The sequence below is a fragment of the Pelophylax lessonae genome (genome assembly GCF_965119305.1).
Source record: "Pelophylax lessonae genome assembly, chromosome: 2".
In the NCBI taxonomy this organism is placed as follows: domain Eukaryota; kingdom Metazoa; phylum Chordata; class Amphibia; order Anura; family Ranidae; genus Pelophylax; species Pelophylax lessonae.
In genome coordinates this window covers 106,613,317-106,631,625 of record NC_138769.1, presented here as the reverse complement: position 1 = coordinate 106,631,625, position 18,309 = coordinate 106,613,317, and the positions used below count along the sequence as shown (strand labels likewise).

General features: G+C 40.3%; 1 protein-coding gene across 2 annotated transcripts in view; it reads right to left on the bottom strand.

The window, feature by feature from the left end:
* Positions 1-477: 477 nt before the first annotated feature.
* Positions 478-18,309, bottom strand: part of ST3GAL6 (ST3 beta-galactoside alpha-2,3-sialyltransferase 6) — a 323,183-nt gene continuing 305,351 nt past the window's right edge. Inside the window, exons 10-12 of one of the 2 annotated variants that reach the window (XM_082245491.1) lie at positions 16,641-16,778; positions 2,732-2,884; positions 478-1,358 (exon numbers count right to left, since the gene is read on the bottom strand). In XM_082245491.1, the coding sequence (XP_082101617.1) occupies positions 1,278-1,358; positions 2,732-2,884; positions 16,641-16,778 (372 nt within the window). In that variant the 3' untranslated portion in view covers positions 478-1,277. The remainder of the gene's footprint in view (positions 1,359-2,731; positions 2,885-16,640; positions 16,779-18,309) is intronic. The other variant, XM_082245492.1, reaches the window with a different exon arrangement.

The following is an 18,309-nucleotide window of genomic DNA, read 5'->3' as shown; positions in this document are numbered from 1 at the left end:
ATCCAGCAGGTGACACTGCGGTGCAAACTCCCAGGACCTGAAGCAAAAGGGAGCCCCCTCAGTGTAATTACACTACAGAACCTAGAATTCTCCTGGAACTATGCACCCACAGCCATCCAATGGTTGTGGGGTGGGAACTCTAGTGAAATAGGACTCTAGAGTGTAGTTTAAAGTATATCTAAAAGAAAAACACTTTTTATTTAAATTTTGCATGGAGCAGGGTAAGATCAAAAGTGACTGTCAGTTTGGGTTTTGCAGTCGGTGTCTCTTTAGCCAGATATTACTTCACTTCCTATCCTGTAGACTCAACGGGAAATCAGAAGATCTCTTTCCAAGGTCAGAGAAATTCTCCCAGACAGCTGCCACCGTGACAAGAGTCCCCACTCGAAGATTTCCATTCTATTGGTCTGAAGGCAACCAAAATTTAGAATTTTAATTTTTTCAGGGAGATTGGTGATAAGGACAGTTGGAGAGTGTGAAGTCCCTCCACCGCACTAAAAACCTGGCAGTAGTTCCAAACACTTACTACTACAACTTCGAATCATCAAAAAAAAAAAAAAGTTTTGCCTTTAGTTATACTTTAAGTATGCAAACTAAAGTAAATGTATGAACACAAGGAAAATATTAAACATACAATAAACAAAGGCAACACAAACTTGCACGAGAGTACAAGAAAATCTACAATTCTTCACATGTAATTTATCAATTCTCACAGTGAGATGTGAGCAGCTATGGCTGAAGATCTGTTGGCCGCCTGGCTTGTTTCATGACTTATAAGAGCTTGAAAACTTACCTATTTAATACAAAAGGTCAATATTAGACTGACCTTTATAAAGAAAAACTGCCTCAAAACAATTAGATCAAAAGAACAACAATTAACAATGATCACATTGCACACAAAAAGGACACTTTATACATTGACATAAGAACACACTGCATCTTTGTGCTTTACAGTCTATCAGTGTAACCAAAACATCTTGCAGAGCGGCCCCAAAAACTCTCACGCCGATGGACAGAACTCCATATCCACTTAAGGTTCACCCAACGTAGTCCAAGGTTTCTCTTTACAACAGAGGCACACGCGTAATCTTTGGACTTGCCAAGTGATGACCAATGATTCAGTGGATATAGGTTCTCCAGGGTCAACACAATACTTTTCAATAAAGGCAAAATACTTCCATGGTTTTTAAAAAATCCATATATATATATAAAAATATGAATACTGTACACTAGGAATTTATTTTTGGCAGCTTTAAACTCCCAGGATTCTCCTTGGTTTACGTCAAGTTTGTAACAGTTTTCTGTTCAATAAGGTCCCTAAGAAACATCTGTTCTGCCGAGATGTTGTGATATTCATTCTGTCAAGAGAAGAAAAGACAGTGGATGTAAAATACAAATTGAAACAGACACCTGCATCTATAATTCATTTTAAAGGGACATTTTTTTTGTACCATATATTTTGCAATTTTGACAAAAGCCTTTATTAGCATCAATAAACTTAATCAGCCACAAATATAGGCAATTTAAATGGTTAGTTCACCTTTACCAAAAACTGCCTATACAGATAAGGGGTGTCTGTAGATAAAAAAATTTGTACAGTTTAAGACAAGATGGTACAGAACACCCACCCTGCTTCTCGTAGCATGCATTGGAGATGTGAACAGTAAGAGGGTTCACTGATCCATATCCTGCCCCAAGGTCCAATGTTTTTGGAAGATGGCCCATGATAATGGTACATCAGTGTCTACCCTTCCATTGGAATATTTGGTTGGAATATTCCACAGTGTCCTACCTTCTCCTCTCCTGACAGTATCAGGCAGGCTTTAGCACAAATCCCTAGCCATGCACATGATAAATGCAGCCAAGCTTTGTGTGCCAATGCACTGGAGATCAAAATGTATCCCTTCCATATATTTGTTCCTATGCATGGAATAAAAAAGGAAAATGGCTACTTTTTTACCCAACGCACAAAGATTAATTAAATGTACATCAGTGTGTCACTAAGCTCAATACAATGCTAGTTCCCATACAAGGATTTACAGCAGGCAAAATAGCCAATTAGTACCTTCTGTGAAAAACTCAAAATAATCAAGAATTGCTTTTGAGTTGTTGAATAAATTGCTTTAAGCTGGTTTTATTTGAATTCAGATTTGTCTGCAGGAAGACCTCCAAAAAACAAAAACTTGCTTTCCCCCCTCTGTACTAAATGTAATTGATGGAGCGATCTCCACTGCCAGCTATTGTATTTAGGCAGCCAAAACACTCTTTCTTCATTTTACTCTTTCTCCTAGCAAATTGTTTTCTTTGCGTACTGCCTGTGGCGTACACATACTGCACACTTTAGGCATCTTACATGGAGCTGGGTTCAAGAATAATACAACCCCAACAAAGCAAGTGCAGGAGTCACATCATCAGTGGCTGCCCAATGACACAGAACAAAGATCCTGAGTGCACAAAGATCTAAGCCATGTTATATTTGGAAATAAACAGCTCTGTCATAGATGTGTGTAAAACTTGTCAGGGAGGAAGATGGTAGGCACTAAAGTGAAAGTTATCTGAATATTAAACATTTTTTAAATAGACAAAAGTTGTTCCTTTAAGTATCTCACCTACAATTCTATGAGTGCCAAAAGAAATGCTAACGTCACATAAAAATTGAGATATAAAAAATGACAACAAAACAGCATTGAACAACTTACGGAACTAACGAATTACAGACTGCAGTTCTTACCTGAGCCATTACAGACATCGTTTCATTTCCATAATAGTGAAGTGAACTATTTAAAGATGTCAAGTTGTATTTAAATCCTGCTATATGGACTTCATTACATATATGGAATGCCAATGTGATGGCAATAATTCCAGTGGTGGGATGTTTTGGTTTCTAGAAAATATTAAGGGAGGAAAAAAAAACAGAATTCAATACTAGGTGACACCTGCAGGTGGCAGCATTATCCAACAAGTTATCAGATCCAAGTTGGGCTAAATAAACTTAGCCAGGCTCTTAGTTACTGCAGTTAAGGACCCCTGCACATATGCACTGTTTCCTTCTACACACAGACATCCTGTTTAACCCCTTGCTGCCGCTTGTACACACATATGCAGACTCACTGCAGTGGGTCTTCTTCCGAGAGGCCACATACAGTATATGAGTGCGTGCGTTTGTGCTGACAGCACCCTGGGCCTCATATAATGACTGGGAACTGGGAGGCCCAGTTCCCAATCACTTGATTACTGTAATAGCTCCTGACTGGCTATCACAGTGATCCGTCACTGTACAGCCCATCCGGTTTTTTTTTCCGTCCAAATGAAGAGTAAAATTGCATCTTTTTCTCCTTGCCAGAAGAAGAAAATGTAAACAAACAAAAGTGTGTAGAAAAGAAAAATAATAATCACAATAAAAAAAGATAAAATAGGTAGATCAGGGTTTGATCTGATCTGGGTCATGATTAAGGTCAAGGTTCAAGTTAAAGGTTAGGGTTAGTGTATTTTTTTTTTTTTTTTTTTTTTTTAGAGGTATGCAACAGATAAAAGTAAAAACATCTTTGCAAAACATGCAACATTTAAGGTACAGTAAGTTTAGTCGGTATACAGGTATAACCTGTCAAAAGTGAGCTTGCATAAAGCAACAGTAAAAGTGTTAAACCATATATAGACAGGTAGGAACACTAAGGCCTCACGCACACAGGATGTTTAAAAAAACGCCAGCGCTGCTGCCAGGAAAAGGCAGCGGTAAAAACATGCTTTTAGCCATGTTTTTACAGTAAACACATCCCTCCCCCATAATGGAAAAAAAATGCCAAAAGAAGCTAAAAGTTTGTTACAGCGTTCTTTTTTGGGGCGTTTTGTGTGTTTTTTTTTTTTTTTTTTTTTTTTACAGTTCAACAGCTTCTGTTCCTGGACACACAGGCTGTTTTTTCTTCCTACCACCCCTAAACGCTTATGCCTCCAAACGCCTCTGAAAGTTTATGTGTGAATTAACACATAGGCTAACATCGAGAGGCATTTACAGGCAGTAAAAAAAAAAAAAAAACACCACACGCCCCTAACAGCAGCTTTAACAACATCCTGTGTGCATGAGCCCTAAAAATGTAACAAGCATATTAAGGTTTGGAGACCTATTTAAGCAGCCAATGTAGGCACCAGCCTACATTTAGAGGGTCTCTCAGACGTACACGTAGTTGTACTCGTACATGAGGAGAAGCCTAATGAGGGGCATCTAACCCGAGTCTGGGAATACCAATTTTTAAGAAGTATAAAAGCAAAATGAGAGAAAAAATAGCTTTCTTTTGGTGGCATTTGATCACCTCTGGGTTTGTTATTTTTTATTATATAAAAAGAAAGACTGAAAATTTTGAGAAAATGTTTTATTTTTTTTTACTTCTGCTATAAAACATATCCCATAAAAAAGAAATAAAATCCCTTAAAGAAGAAGTAAACTTCCTCTACTGACTATTACCTATAGATAAGCCTATAATAAGGCAGTGTAAATATCTGCTAATTGTGGACCGTTTTGGAGATATTTACATTACATACAGCCAGTGACATGACTGGCACATGCGCTCTGAAGGAATGGCCACCCGTGCCGTTCCTTCCGAGACCTGTGCCACGAAGACGGAGCCCGCAAACCCGAAAGCAAGACGGGTGAAGATGGAATCAGCTGCAGCGCTGACTTTACCTTGCAGGAAAAAATTTAATTTTTGATTTACAGTAAAATAAATTTCTCTGATGTTCAATAACGTTCACAGCTTCGGTCATTCTTGACCACTGGGTTATGCTGCCCCCTACAGGAGTCAGACAGTAGGCAGAAAAAACTTCTGGCTACACCTACGGGCAGTCCCAGGGGGTATGCTCCCTCTTCCTGCTATAGTCACTTAATTTTGTTACAAGCAGTGTCAGGGGAATTAGAACTCCACAGAGGGGTGGGTGCCGTGTCCGTCAATGAACACCAGAGAAATGGACTTTACGGTGTCAAAAATCCAATTTTCTCTTTTGTTCATTGACGGACACAGCTCCTGCCATTCTTGACCATTGGAACATCCCAAAGCAGTGTCAAACATGAGGGGTGGGAAACAGCAATAAATTCCCAAGGCTAAACAGTCAACCAGGTGACAGGGGCTCAACCAAAAACAACTGGAGTCCACCTGAAAAAAACAATACACCCTCAAAGAGGATCAGGTCCTCTTAACAGCAGCCTGAAAACCTTGTGGCCAAAGGAAACATCCGCAGATGCCAACATATCCACTTTATAAAACTTTGTAAAAGTGTGCACCGACGACCAGACGGCAAACCTGAGTTGCTGACGCCTGATGACGGAAGGCCCAGGAGGCACTAAGCCCCCTAGTAGAGTGTGCCTTGACAGGGAAAGGAGGAACACCACCCTTAATCAAATAGGCCTGAGTCGCCATCTGTCTGATCCATCTAGAAATGATCGCAGATGAAGCGAATAGTCTTTTTCGAGGTCCATCCATAAGCACAAATCTTTAGTCTGGCTTCCTAAAGAACTCCGTAGCTGCCTGGTACACCCTTATCGCCCGAACCACATCCAGGGTATACACAGTAATTTTCTTAGGATGTTTTGGCCTGGGACACAGGGAAAGCAACACAATGTCCTCATTCAGATGGAAATCAGAGACAACTGAGTACCTATAGCAGAGAGGGGGGAGTATACCTCCTGGGACTGCCCATAGGCATAGTCAAGTTCTTTTTCTGTCTTGTGTCCTACTCCCGTAGGGGGCAGTATAACCGAATGGTCAAAAAGATCAGGAGCTGTGTCCGTCAATTAACAAAAGAGAAAAATAAAAAAAATTGTCCAGTGGTATACAACTGCTTTAATAAATTTAGGCCAAAATGTATTCTGCTACAGGTCTTTAAAAATGACAAAAAAGTGTATATTGACTGGTTTGTGTAAAAATTCTAGCGTCTACAAACTATGATATACAGTAAAACCTTGGTTTGATAGTGCTTTGCAAGACAAACACATAAATTTTGACTTGATATACAAGCGATGACATGATATACAAGTAGCATAATGTCACAACTGAGTATAAAAGAAGAGAGGCACTTCCAAGTGTAGCAATATGGTTACATTTAATGAAGGTGTAACATTTAGCAACTCATATGATTGGTGATTAAAACAGGTACATCTGATGTAAAGCTGTCCACATAGACCATCCTCCACACTGCCATCGACGTCATCCCTTCCACGCTACGCTCCACAAACACTTCAAGCCTCACTTTCAGATCCCTCTACTGCACGGTAGTCTTCCCAGTCATGACTACATACTGATGGCGGTGCGGAGGACGGTCTCTGTGGACAACTTTACCCCAGATGCCTGCATACTTAGATGTACCTCTTTTAATCATCAACCATGTGAGTTGCTAAATGTTGTACCTTCATTATATGTAACCGTATTGCTACACTTAGAGGTGCCTCTCTTCTCTTTTATACTCTGTAGCTCTTGCTGGATTTTGCTTCTAATCCCCTTGTGGAGGCTGCCATTTGTGGATGGACATTTTATGGTTATACAACCTATCACATTGCTACAATCGTTTTATGTGGACTATAAACTGAAGGATTTATGAATAAATGGTGGTGGAACAAATCATCTGAGTTTCCATTATTTCTTACGGGGAAATTCATAGTTACATAGTAGATGAGGTTGAATAAAGACAATAGTCCATCCAGTTCAACCTGTGTAGGTGTGTGTGGCTGTAATCATCTCACATAGCCCTGAATCTTTTGATCCTTGAGATGTACGTCTAAGAGTCTTTTGAAAGCCACCATACTTCCCGCAGAAACCACCTCTTGTGGTAGAGAATTCCACAATCTTGTAGGCCTCACAGTAAAGAACCCCCCACGTTGCCTGAGGTTAAAACGCTTCTCCTCTAATCGCATTGTATGCCCTCGAGTCCTCGTGCAATCCTTTCGACTGAACAGCTTTTTTTCTAAGCTGAGATCCCCATTGAGATATTTGTAAATTGCTATCATGTCCCCCCTCAGACGTCTCTTCTCCAGGGAGAATAAATCAAGCAATTGCAGACGCTCTTCATAATTAAGGTCCTCCAATCCCCTAATCAGTTTAGTTGCCCTTCTCTGGACTCTCTCCAGCTCCAACACATCCCTCCTGAGGACTGGCGACCAGAACTGGACAGAATACTCCAGATGCGGTCAGACCAGAGTTTTATAAAGTGGAAGGATTATAGTCTTATCTCTGGAATACATCCCTTTCTTTATGCATGCTAATATTCTGCTGGCTTTGGCAGCTGCCGCTTGACATTGCATGCTATTGCCTAATCTATCATCAACCAAGACTCCCAGATCTTTCTCCATTTTTGATTCCCCCAAGGGTTCCCCTCCTAACGTGTATTGTGATTTTATGTTTTTAGTCCCCAAGTGCAAAACCTTACACTTCTCCACATTAAACCTCATTTGCCATGTCGTTGCCCACTCCGTTATTTTGTCCAGGTCATTCTGTAGGATATCTGCTTCATGCTGTGAAGTTATTGCCCTGGCCAATTTTGTGTCATCTGCAAAAACGGATAACGAACTACTGATCCCGACCTCAATGCTGTTTATGAATAAAATTGAACAAGGTTGGTACCAGGACTGAGCCTTGGGGGACCCCGCTTACTACCTCAGACCAGTCTGAGTATGCCCTGTTTATTACCACCCTTTGGACACGCCCTTTTAGCCAGTTCCGTATCCAAGAGCAAACCCTGCTGTCGATACCTGCAGACCTTATTTTATAAATTAAGCGCTTGTGGGGAACTATATCAAATGCCTTTGCGAAATCCAGGTACACCACATCCACTGGTCTGCCCCTATCTAGCTCACAGCTCACCTCCACGTAGAATGTTAAGAGATTGGTTTGACAAGAATGCCCATTTGTATATTCACTTTGATATAAAAGAGCTTTGGATTACAAGCATGTTTCCGGAACAAATTATGCTCGCAATCCGTTTACTGTATATACTGGAATTATAAAATGTTTTATGCTAGTAATGGTGGCAACTAGTGACTGCGATATTGCGGCAAGCAGTCTGACACTAACTGAGGCTGGGGGGGAACAAACTGCCACTGACATCACCAGTGTCCTTCAGTACTTATAATATTTACTGTTACTATACTAACAACACTAGACAGGAAGGGGTTAACATCTAGGGCAATCAAGGGGTTAAATATGCACCTAACAAGTGTTTATGTGTGTATTGTGTGCTGCTTTTACTGGGAATATAGTGTATAGTGTTTTTATTCCCTGCTTTGCAAACATTGAGATCCCCTGTCACTGAACAGAGCTCTGTGCTGTTTATACAGAGTTGTGGTTGTGTTCCGTGAAGCTCAGAGCCGATTGCATGGTGATGGCGGTCAATCATTGGCTGGGACCCGATGATCGTATGTGCTGTGATGAATCACAGCACAGCTGGTCAGATGCACCCCCTACCCTGAAATGCAAAATCTCATATTTAGTCAGGATTCTGCACAGCTGGCCCACACTGTCGCAGTAAATGCGACTACAAGTAGTTTAACACACCTACACGCGCAGCTTCCTCATCCTCAGCTCTGACAGCCATGATCTGTAAAGTTAGCATACACTGGTAGATGTATGAACATTTGTACGAAAATTCTCATTAGTACATTCAATGTCATTCAAAAGTACTTGAAAATTTCATTTGCCTATAACATTCGTTTCTCAATGAAAGTAATTTCCTGAACAAAAAAAAAAAAAAAACACATAGGCCTCTTTCACACGGAGCGGACTGTATTTCGATCCGCTCCGGCACTTTTTTTTTACAGACACGGGTGACACTTGTGTTATCCGGTCCGTATGTCCGCATTTCATTCCATCCGTTTGCGGATGATATACGGACATAATGCATGTCTATGGGATTGCGGATGTCAGTGGATGACACCGCTGACATCTGATTTTGCATCCTTTCCGTTTTTTAAAACGGAAGAAAAATAGGGTTCTGTTCCGTTCCAAAAAAAAGGGAACAGAACTGAAAGGACGCAAATCGGATGTCAGCGGATGGTCATCCGCTGACATCCGCTATCCCATTGACATGCATTATGTCCGTATATTACCCGCAAACGGATGGGGTGATATACGGACATATGGAACGCCCGTGTGAAAGAGGCCATACACTGTTAGAAATGTATTAATTTGAAAAAACATTGTCGTGTTACTTTGAATTTTCTCATCACTGCAGTTAAAAATGACTGTCAATTAGACCCCACTAAGGCTCCATTCACAACTGAGTATTGATTTAATGGTGTTTTTTAAAGCTTCTTTGCCGCTTTTTAGAAGTGCATTACAAGCGTTTTACAGCTTCAGGTGTTTTTGTTTAGCCAAAAAAAAGCACTAGGGGCGGCACTTTAACTTTTCCCAAAATAAAGTGGTCCTAAAGTCATAAGGCTTTTTACATTAATTCACTTCATGCATTAATGTAAAAAAAACTTTCAGCAGCTGGCTCTTACCCCTGTCAGTCAAATATAGTGAGGAGGGAGTGGGGGGTGGGGCAGAGCCGCACACAAATAGCCTAGCTCGGGAGCAAGCCCGCACATGTGACACCGTAGGAAGGAGCTTCCCATGGAGCAGAGAAGGAGCTAGGCCCCTTTCACACATGCGGATCGTTCAGTCACTTCAAAATGGATGAAGTATTCATCAGTTTTTTTATCAGTGGTCATCGTTTTTTCATCCATGTTTCATCAGTGCTCATTAGTTTTTCATCCATTTTTCATCAGTGCTCATCAGTTTTTTTTACATCCACTACCAATGCAAAAAGGGATGAAAAACTGACCATTTGTCAGTTTACATCCATTTTTCGCCCGATCCGCAGGCACAGTGGTGTAGTGGTAAGCACTTTCACCTAGCAGCAAGAGGGTCGCTGGTTCGAATCCCAACCACGACAAACCTGCCTGGAGTTTGCATGTTCTCCCTGTGCCTGCGTCGGTTTCCTCCCACACTCCAAAGACATGCTGGTAGGTTAATTGGATCCTGTATAAAATTGGCCCTACTATGTGTATGTATGTATGTGAGTTAGGGACCTTAGATTGTACGCTCCTTGAGGGCAGGGACTGATGTGAATGTGCAATGTATATGTAAAGCGCTGCGTAAATTGACAGCGCTATATAAGAACCTGAAATTATAATAATAACAACAGGAGAAAAATAGAGCTTTAATCAGTTTTAAAAAACGGATAAGGAGGGATGCGGCTGTAAACTGATATAATGGATGAGGATCCATTTACAGACAGCACGTTGGAAAGGGGCCTAAAGAGCATTAGCGGGGGACCCCAGAAGAGGAGGTTCAGGGCAGCTCTGTGCAAAACCATTGCAGAGCAGATAAGAATAACATGATATATTTTAGGGGGGAGGGGGGGATGTTTACAAACGCTTTAATTTCATCCTCATTGCTCTCCTTTCTTTACCTTGGTTGTGCTAACAAATACTGTGTGCATAAAAGGTACTCATGGAAGTGAAAAAAAATAATAAAATATATAAACCTTGATTATATTAGCAGTCATAAAGGTATGTTTAATGTGTAACTATAAAAAAATGATTTTTCTTTAACCTGTTAAGTGTAAAATATACAAATACGATTTTTAATGACGACTTCAAACAGCACATGTAAACTGAGAACATTGCAAACATCTGCTGAAACACAAAGAGGTAATCATAATAAGTCACTACCATTAATGTCTGCATTAGGAACCGCAGCCAGCCAGCGGGGATGTACATGTGCCAACTTGTCCTTCCAGCCTCAGACTGCTAAGATGAAGATCTCAACTAGAGAACAATAGACTACTGAATGTTATCTGAAAAGGGTACAATTAATAAAAACCTATTCATGGCACAAAGGCTACTTTCCCATATTTGTATATTAATTTTATTTGTTGTGTTAATACTTCCCTATATTTACTACACAGGCCTGTGCATGGATAGAACACAAAAGGCTTCATTCACTAAAAACTCTATTAATTCTTTGGTTAATTTATTTTTCCTTTTAAAGGGGTTGTAAAGTCAGAAGGTTTTTTTATCTTATTGCAATCTATGTTAGCCAATCAGGAGAGCAAGGGGCGGGACTGAAAGGGCAGCTCCGTGTCTGAATGGATGCACAGAGCTGCAGGTCGGCTCAGGTGCCCCCAAAGCAAGCTGCTTGCTGTGGGGGCACTAGGCAGGAGGGAGGGGCCAGGAGAACCGAAGAGTGACCCAAGAAGAGGAGAATCTGGGCTGCCTTGTGCAAACCCACTGCACAGAGAAGGTAAGCATAAAACGTTTGTTATTTTATTCGAAAAAAAAAAAAAGTCTTTACAATCACTTTAATATAGCCTTCTACAAAATGGTTTAAATTAGATGTAAATAAAATAGAAAAGTACATATTCTGTATATATATATATATATATATATATATACACACACATACACTTGAAAACTAAGACTTTTCTGGCACTTTTGTTTACAAGTTTAAAACAGAATTTTTTGATAGAAAAATATTTATGACCCCAAAATATTATATATTTATATTTATTTTTTGTTAGCAGAGACACTAGGGAATAAAATGCCAATTGTTGCAATTTTTTATGCCACACAGTATTTGAGCAGCAGTTATTTAAATACAATTTTTGTTTTTTGATGGCTGATAGCTTTAGCCATATACCCAGTAAACCACTAGCAAAGTGCAATGTATATATACATGCTTTGCGGTCGGCATGTGGAGATAGATGCAAGCATTGTTTGCTTACAAAAAATATCACTCTGTATACAGTGCTTGAAAAATAATCATACCCCTTGAAAATTTTCCACGTTTTGTCATGTTACAACCAAAAACGTAAATGTATTTTATTGAGATTTTATCTGATAGACCAACACAAAGTGGCACATAATTGTGAAGTGGAAGGAAAATGATAAATAGTTTTCCAAATTTTTTACAAATAAATCTAAAAAGTGTGACGTGCATTCGTATTTAGCCCCCTTTACTCTGATACCCTTAACTAAAATCTAGTGGAACCAACTGGCTTCTGAAGTCACCTAATTTGTAAATACGCTACCTGTGTGTAATTTAAGCTCAGTATAAATACAGGTGTTCTGTGAAGCCCTCAGAGGTTTGTTAGATAATCTTAGTGAACAGACAGCATCATGAAGGCCAAGGGACACACCAGACAGGTGAGGGATAAAGCATAAATTGCATGAAATATATATATATATATATATACACAGTATCTCACAAAAGTGAGTACACCATTCACATTTTTGTAAATATTTTATTATACCTTTTCATGTGGCAACACTGAATAAATGACACTTTGCTACAATGTAAAGTAGTGAGTGTGCAGCTTGTATAGCCGTGTCAATTTTCTGTACCCTCAAAATAATTCAACACACAGCCATGTCTAAACCGCTGGCAACAAAAGTGAGTACATCCCCATAGTGAAAATTTCCAAATTGGGCCCAATTAGCCATTTTCCCTCCCCCGGTGTCATGTGACTCATTAGTGTTACAAGGTCTCAGGTGTGAATGGGGAGCAGGTGTGTTAAATTGGGTGTTATCGCTCTCACTCTCCCACACTGGTCACTGGAAGTTCAACATGGCACCTCATGGCAAAGAACTCTCTGAAGATCTGAAAAAAATAATATTTGCTCTACATAAAGATGGCCTAGGCTAAAAGAAGATTGCCAAGACCTTGAAACTGAGCTGCAGCATGGTGGCCAAGACCATACAGAGGTTTAACAGGACAGGTTCCACTAGGAATAGGCCTTGCCATGGTTGACCAAAGAAGTTGAGTGCACGTGCTCAGCGTCATATCCAGAGGTTGTCTTTGAGAAATAGATAAATGTATGAGTGCTGCCAGCATTGCTGCAGAGGTTGAAGGGGTTGGGGGTCAGTCTGTCAGTGCTCAGACCATACACTGCATCAAATTGGTCTGCATGGCTGTCATTCCAGAAGGAAGTCTCTCCTACAGATGATGAACAAGAAAGCCCGCAAACAGTTTACTGAAGACAAGCAGACTAAGGACACGGATTACTGGAACCATGTTCTGTGGTCTTATGAGACCAAGATAAACCTATTTGGTTCAGTTGGCGTCAAGCGTGTGTGGCTGCAACCAGGTGAGGAGTACAAAGACAAGTGTGTCTTGCCTACAGTTAAGCATGGTGGTGGGAGTGTCATAGTCCTGGGGCTGCATGAGTGCTGTCGGCACTGGGGAGCTACAGTTCACCGAGGGAACCATAAATGCCAGCATGTACTGTGACACACTGAAGCAGAGCATGATCCCTTCCCTTCAGAGACTGAGCCGCAGGGCAGTATTCCAACTTGGTAACATCCCAAACACACCTCCAAGACGAGTACTGCCTTGCTAAAGAAGCTGAGGGTAAAGGTTATGGACTAGCCAAGCATGTCTCAAGACCTAAACCCTATTGAGCATCTGTGGGGCATCCTCAAACGGAAGATGAGGAACGCAAGGTCTCTAATCTCCACCAGCTTTGTGATGTCGTCATGGAGGAGTGGAAGAGGACTCCATTGTCAACCTGTGAATCTCTGGTGAACTCCATGCCCATGAGGGTTAAGGCAGTGCTGGAAAATAATAGTGGTCACACAAAATATTGACACTTTGGGCCCAATTTGGACTTTTTCACTTAGGGATGTACTCACTTTTGTTGCCAGCGATTTAGACATTAATGGCTGTGTGTAGAGTTTTTTTTTGAGGGGACAGCAAATTTACACTGTTATACAAGCTGTACATTCACTACTTTACATTGTAGCAAAGTGTCATTTATATAGTGTTGTTATATGAAAAGAATAAAATATTTACAAAAATGTGAGGGGTGTTCTCACTTTTGTGAGATACTGTATATATCACACCACCATACAAGGATACAGACCAACACACCCTCCTGATGGCACTAACAGCCTCCTCCTTTATTAATAAAAATGTGTAAGGTGCCACTTACAGTTTAACCCCTGTGGAACTCTAGTGCACAAATGAAAGATCCAATAAACCTTGCGTTTACAGAGACCTAAACCTGTCACCACCACCACCTCTGGGAGTACCCACCTTCTCTACAGCCTGAACATGGATGACCATTGTGTTCCCCATACGATGTTTGTTGAAGTGACGTGCCACACTTGTATCATACGGTTTGACGGTGTTATATACATGGTCTCTCAGGCGGTCGCATAACCGCCAGGTTGTTCCCCCGACATACTGGACATTACATATAGCACAAGTGATGAGGTAGATCACATTTTTGTATTACAATTAATGAAAGATTTCTCACCATACTCTCTTCCACTTGTGCTAGATCTAAATGTTTCCCCTCAATAATCCTAGGGCAACATGGACAATCATTTGCACCACATTTGAAGATGCCTCTGAAGCTTAACGAATGTGTTTTACCGGGTCTCTTCGATGAAAAGTAACTAGAGGACAAACTAGAGCCTGGCTGTCGGTTGTAGTTCACCAGGAGGATCTCCCTGACTAATTAGCGATAGTGAGTGAAGAAAAAATGAAACATTTCTCAAAGAAAAAAAAAAAACTGAGACCAGAGTCCCAGCAGGGAAACCTAGGTCCTACTCCTGAGCTAGGCAGCAAGAAACTGATTAGTAGGCTCTGTTAGAAGGGACAGCCCCTAAAGGTGTGTCTAGTGAAAGCTTTTTGATGAAGTTTCACTGCCTAGCCTGTTCCTGCAGAGGGCACCATTACCCAATAGTGATGAAACTTGGAAGGGTTGCATCTGTCAGAGGACGTAAGAGAAATGTACATTTATTATTTTTTCTAAGACATGAACTTATCCTTTAGCCCCTTCTGGACTGCCCCACATACATATACTGCGGCAGGGCGGCCCTTCTGCGCGAAATCACATACCTGTACTGTCTGGGGGGCGCATGCGCAAGCCGCCAGCAACCCGCCACCGCTGTGATTGGACACAGCGGAGCCAATCAGCGGGTCCGGTTCACCGACAACCAGCGATCGTTCTTAGGAGAGGCAGTGTTTACATAGGCAGACGCTATGTATGTACGTAGACGCTCCATGCTGTGAGTGTGGAAGATGGAGATCTTGTGTTTCTGCTAAGTAGGAACATGGCTCTCTGTCTTCCCCCAGTAAAAGCATCCGACGCACAGTTAGAAATCACTCCCTAGGAGCACATTTAACTCTCTGATTGCCCCTAATGTTAACCCCTTCCCTGCCAGTGTCATTAGTACAGTGGCAGTACTTTTATATTTTTTTTTTTTAGCACTGATCACTGTATTGGTGTCACTGGTCCCCAAAAAGTGTCATTTCGTGTCAGATTTATCGGCCACAATGTCGCAGTCCTGCTAAAAATCGCTGATCTCCGCCATTACTAGTAAAAACAATAAAAAAAATTCCATAACTATATTCCAAAGTTTATAAACGCTATAACTTTTGCGCAAACTAATCAATATATGCTTACTGGGATTTTTTATTTTTACCAAAAACATGTAGCAGAATACATATTGGCCTAAACTGATGAAGAAATTCTATTTTTTATTGGGTATGTTTTATAGCATAAAGTAAAAAACATTGTTTTTTTTCCTCCAAAATTGTTGGAATTTTTTTGTATATAGCGCAAAAAATAAAAACCGCAGAGGTGATCAAATAACACCAAACAAAAGCTCTATTTGTGAAAAAAAAAAAAAAAAAAAAAAGGACATCAATTTTATTTGGGTACAGTGTCACACGACCGCGCAATTGTCCGTTAACGCAGTGCTATATTGCAAAAAAAATGGCCTGGTCATGAAAGAGGGTAAACCTTTCAGGGCTGAAGAGGTTAATCTGGTTCTGTATTCTGGGCATTAAAATGGCAAGAGCGTTTCTGGATTTACAAGACACCAAACATACCAGCGCTGGAAAAAATCTGATCTATGAAACCCTTGTCCAACTGTTGCTGACTGGGTAAGCTAAAACCAAGAAGTATATGCCTACGCTACCTAGTCTGGTCACAAACTGAAGTCTAGTACACACGGGCCAAATGTCGGGCCGCAATGGCTGGTTCAATAGAAACTGGCCAACATTCGGGCCATGTGTACGACAGTTGGTCCGGCAGAAGCAAGACTCATGACCAAAAAAGGTCTGCCAACCGGCTCCCAGTCAGCTGACCGGTGTGTTCTGCGCACAAAAGCTCAGCAGAGGAAATTGATGAACTAAAATCGGATTGTTAGTACAGCGGCTCTAACCTTAGCTGTTAGTTTTATTTATTTATTTTTTAAAACTAGTAGGGTATACCAGGCTTTACACCCGGTCACAGGGAATGTACTTTTTGGACATGCATTCTGCAACAGCAAGACTACCAGTATATATTGGTCCATCCCCTGATATCTACAGCCGCTTGTATTGCTCAGGAAGCTTCAATGCTAAGGAATACAAGGAGATGTTAAAACCAGAACTAGGAGTCTCTGAATATGATTAAATGCTAAAAAAGAAGTGTTTTTTTTTTTACCAGTCTTTTAAAACATTTGCATCAAATTTAAAGGACCATAAGGATTAAAAGATGACCATAACCCTCTAAATACATAATTTTTATGAAGACATAATAAACCAGACACTACACATCAGACAACAAAATACTGTGTTACCAATTTGCATCTATAGAGTAACCAGCCACAAAACAAATGAACTTACTTCTGTCTTTGGAAAGTTGGTGGGAAAATTCAGTAGATTCTGTGAAACCTGACGAAGGATGTAAGGGTTGAGGACTCTCAGTTGATGAGGTTTATAGATCAAGTTCATTGCAGGCTTCCTCCAAAACCCATACGTGCTCTGCGAGAACGCAATAAGAGTATGACATCAAAGATACAAACAGTACATATACAAATATATACAAACAGTGCAAATAGTTTTGGGAGAATAAAAAGACATTAAGTTCACCATGGTGCTACTGAAAAATATATGCTGTAATAGGTGCGAATGGTGTCTGTTACGATGGTCCAATGATATTTTGAAAGTGTGTTAATAAACCAATACACTAGATAAGACCCCCTTTCTTTAGCACATGACAGCTAAAACAAGGCGTTAGGTTGTGGAGGTTTTCTGTGTCACCTACACCAATGTTTTGAACCTCTGATCAATTGTGTCTGCCTCACTTCAATCTTTTACGGCAGACGGCATGGAGGCACACAATATGATAAAACCAAAATACACTACTGAAAAAAATAAATGACAACTGAAATATGACAATAATGAGAAATTCTTGTACTTGTGGTGACTCAGTCAAGGACAAGTGCTACGTCTCAAAATCAGATGCATCTTAGAAAAAAAAAAATGGTATTCATTCTCACCAAATGCATAATCTTCATTTTACAGTGCAGGCAAGATGTTTGGACATAATATATTATTTTTAATAGAGTCCGTTCCCAGCAAGGAGTGTGCATTTATTTGGTGTGCTGACCTCATTTTACTAGGTAAGCGATTTGAATGGAGTCATTTGAAAGTGTTAAACTTAACACGTGTGTAAATATGCGGTGAGAGAAAGCGTGTCTCCTACAGTTATCCTTCTGTCATCTCCTGACAGCTAGAATAGAACTGTCCTGAGTCTGGATGTGGGGGGGCTTAGAGACTTTTAAGTGTTTGTAAATCAGCTCCGTGGTATCCTTGCAGATCTCTGGCAAAGTAAATGTTTCTGGAACCTCTAATGTGTTGGTGTTTTGAACAAAACTGAAGGTATTGTACCTGTTATCAGCATAGGACAGCACAATATGTTCTCAGTGTGTAGATCATCTAAAAGGTCATTACTCATGTATTACTAAATAATTTAGGGAGACATTTATCAACGTTGGAAAGGATAAGATTTAATTAAAAAAAATAAAAAATAATAGATTCCTGCTACAGAGTAATTGAAATATTTTAGCAAAAATGTTCCCATGCATTAAAAGAAATGAATATGAAATTAATGTTTTTGCATTGGTGCCATAGTAATGAGAAACGTTCATGTCGGTACAGTGGTGATGAGAGAATGGTATCTACTGGCACTACGGTGCATGTCCCGAATGTTCCCACTATATTACTTTTATGTCAACCCCTGCTACTGAACATGCATGGGGACCAAAAGGCTGTGCATGTCTTTCATAGACGTGTCATTGTCTCGACTCCTGGTAATGAACCAAGACAAACGTAAATCCTTAAGTTACTGTTTAGACAGTTAACATTTCTAAACATTCCTTGTAACATCTTTACTTTGAGTTTTTTTTCTACTACTTTTGAACACTACAACAAGAAGAAATGACTGCAACATATTTTACAAAATATAAAATGTACATTAGAAAAGCCTTGTAGTGGTTTCTGGCATTCAAAT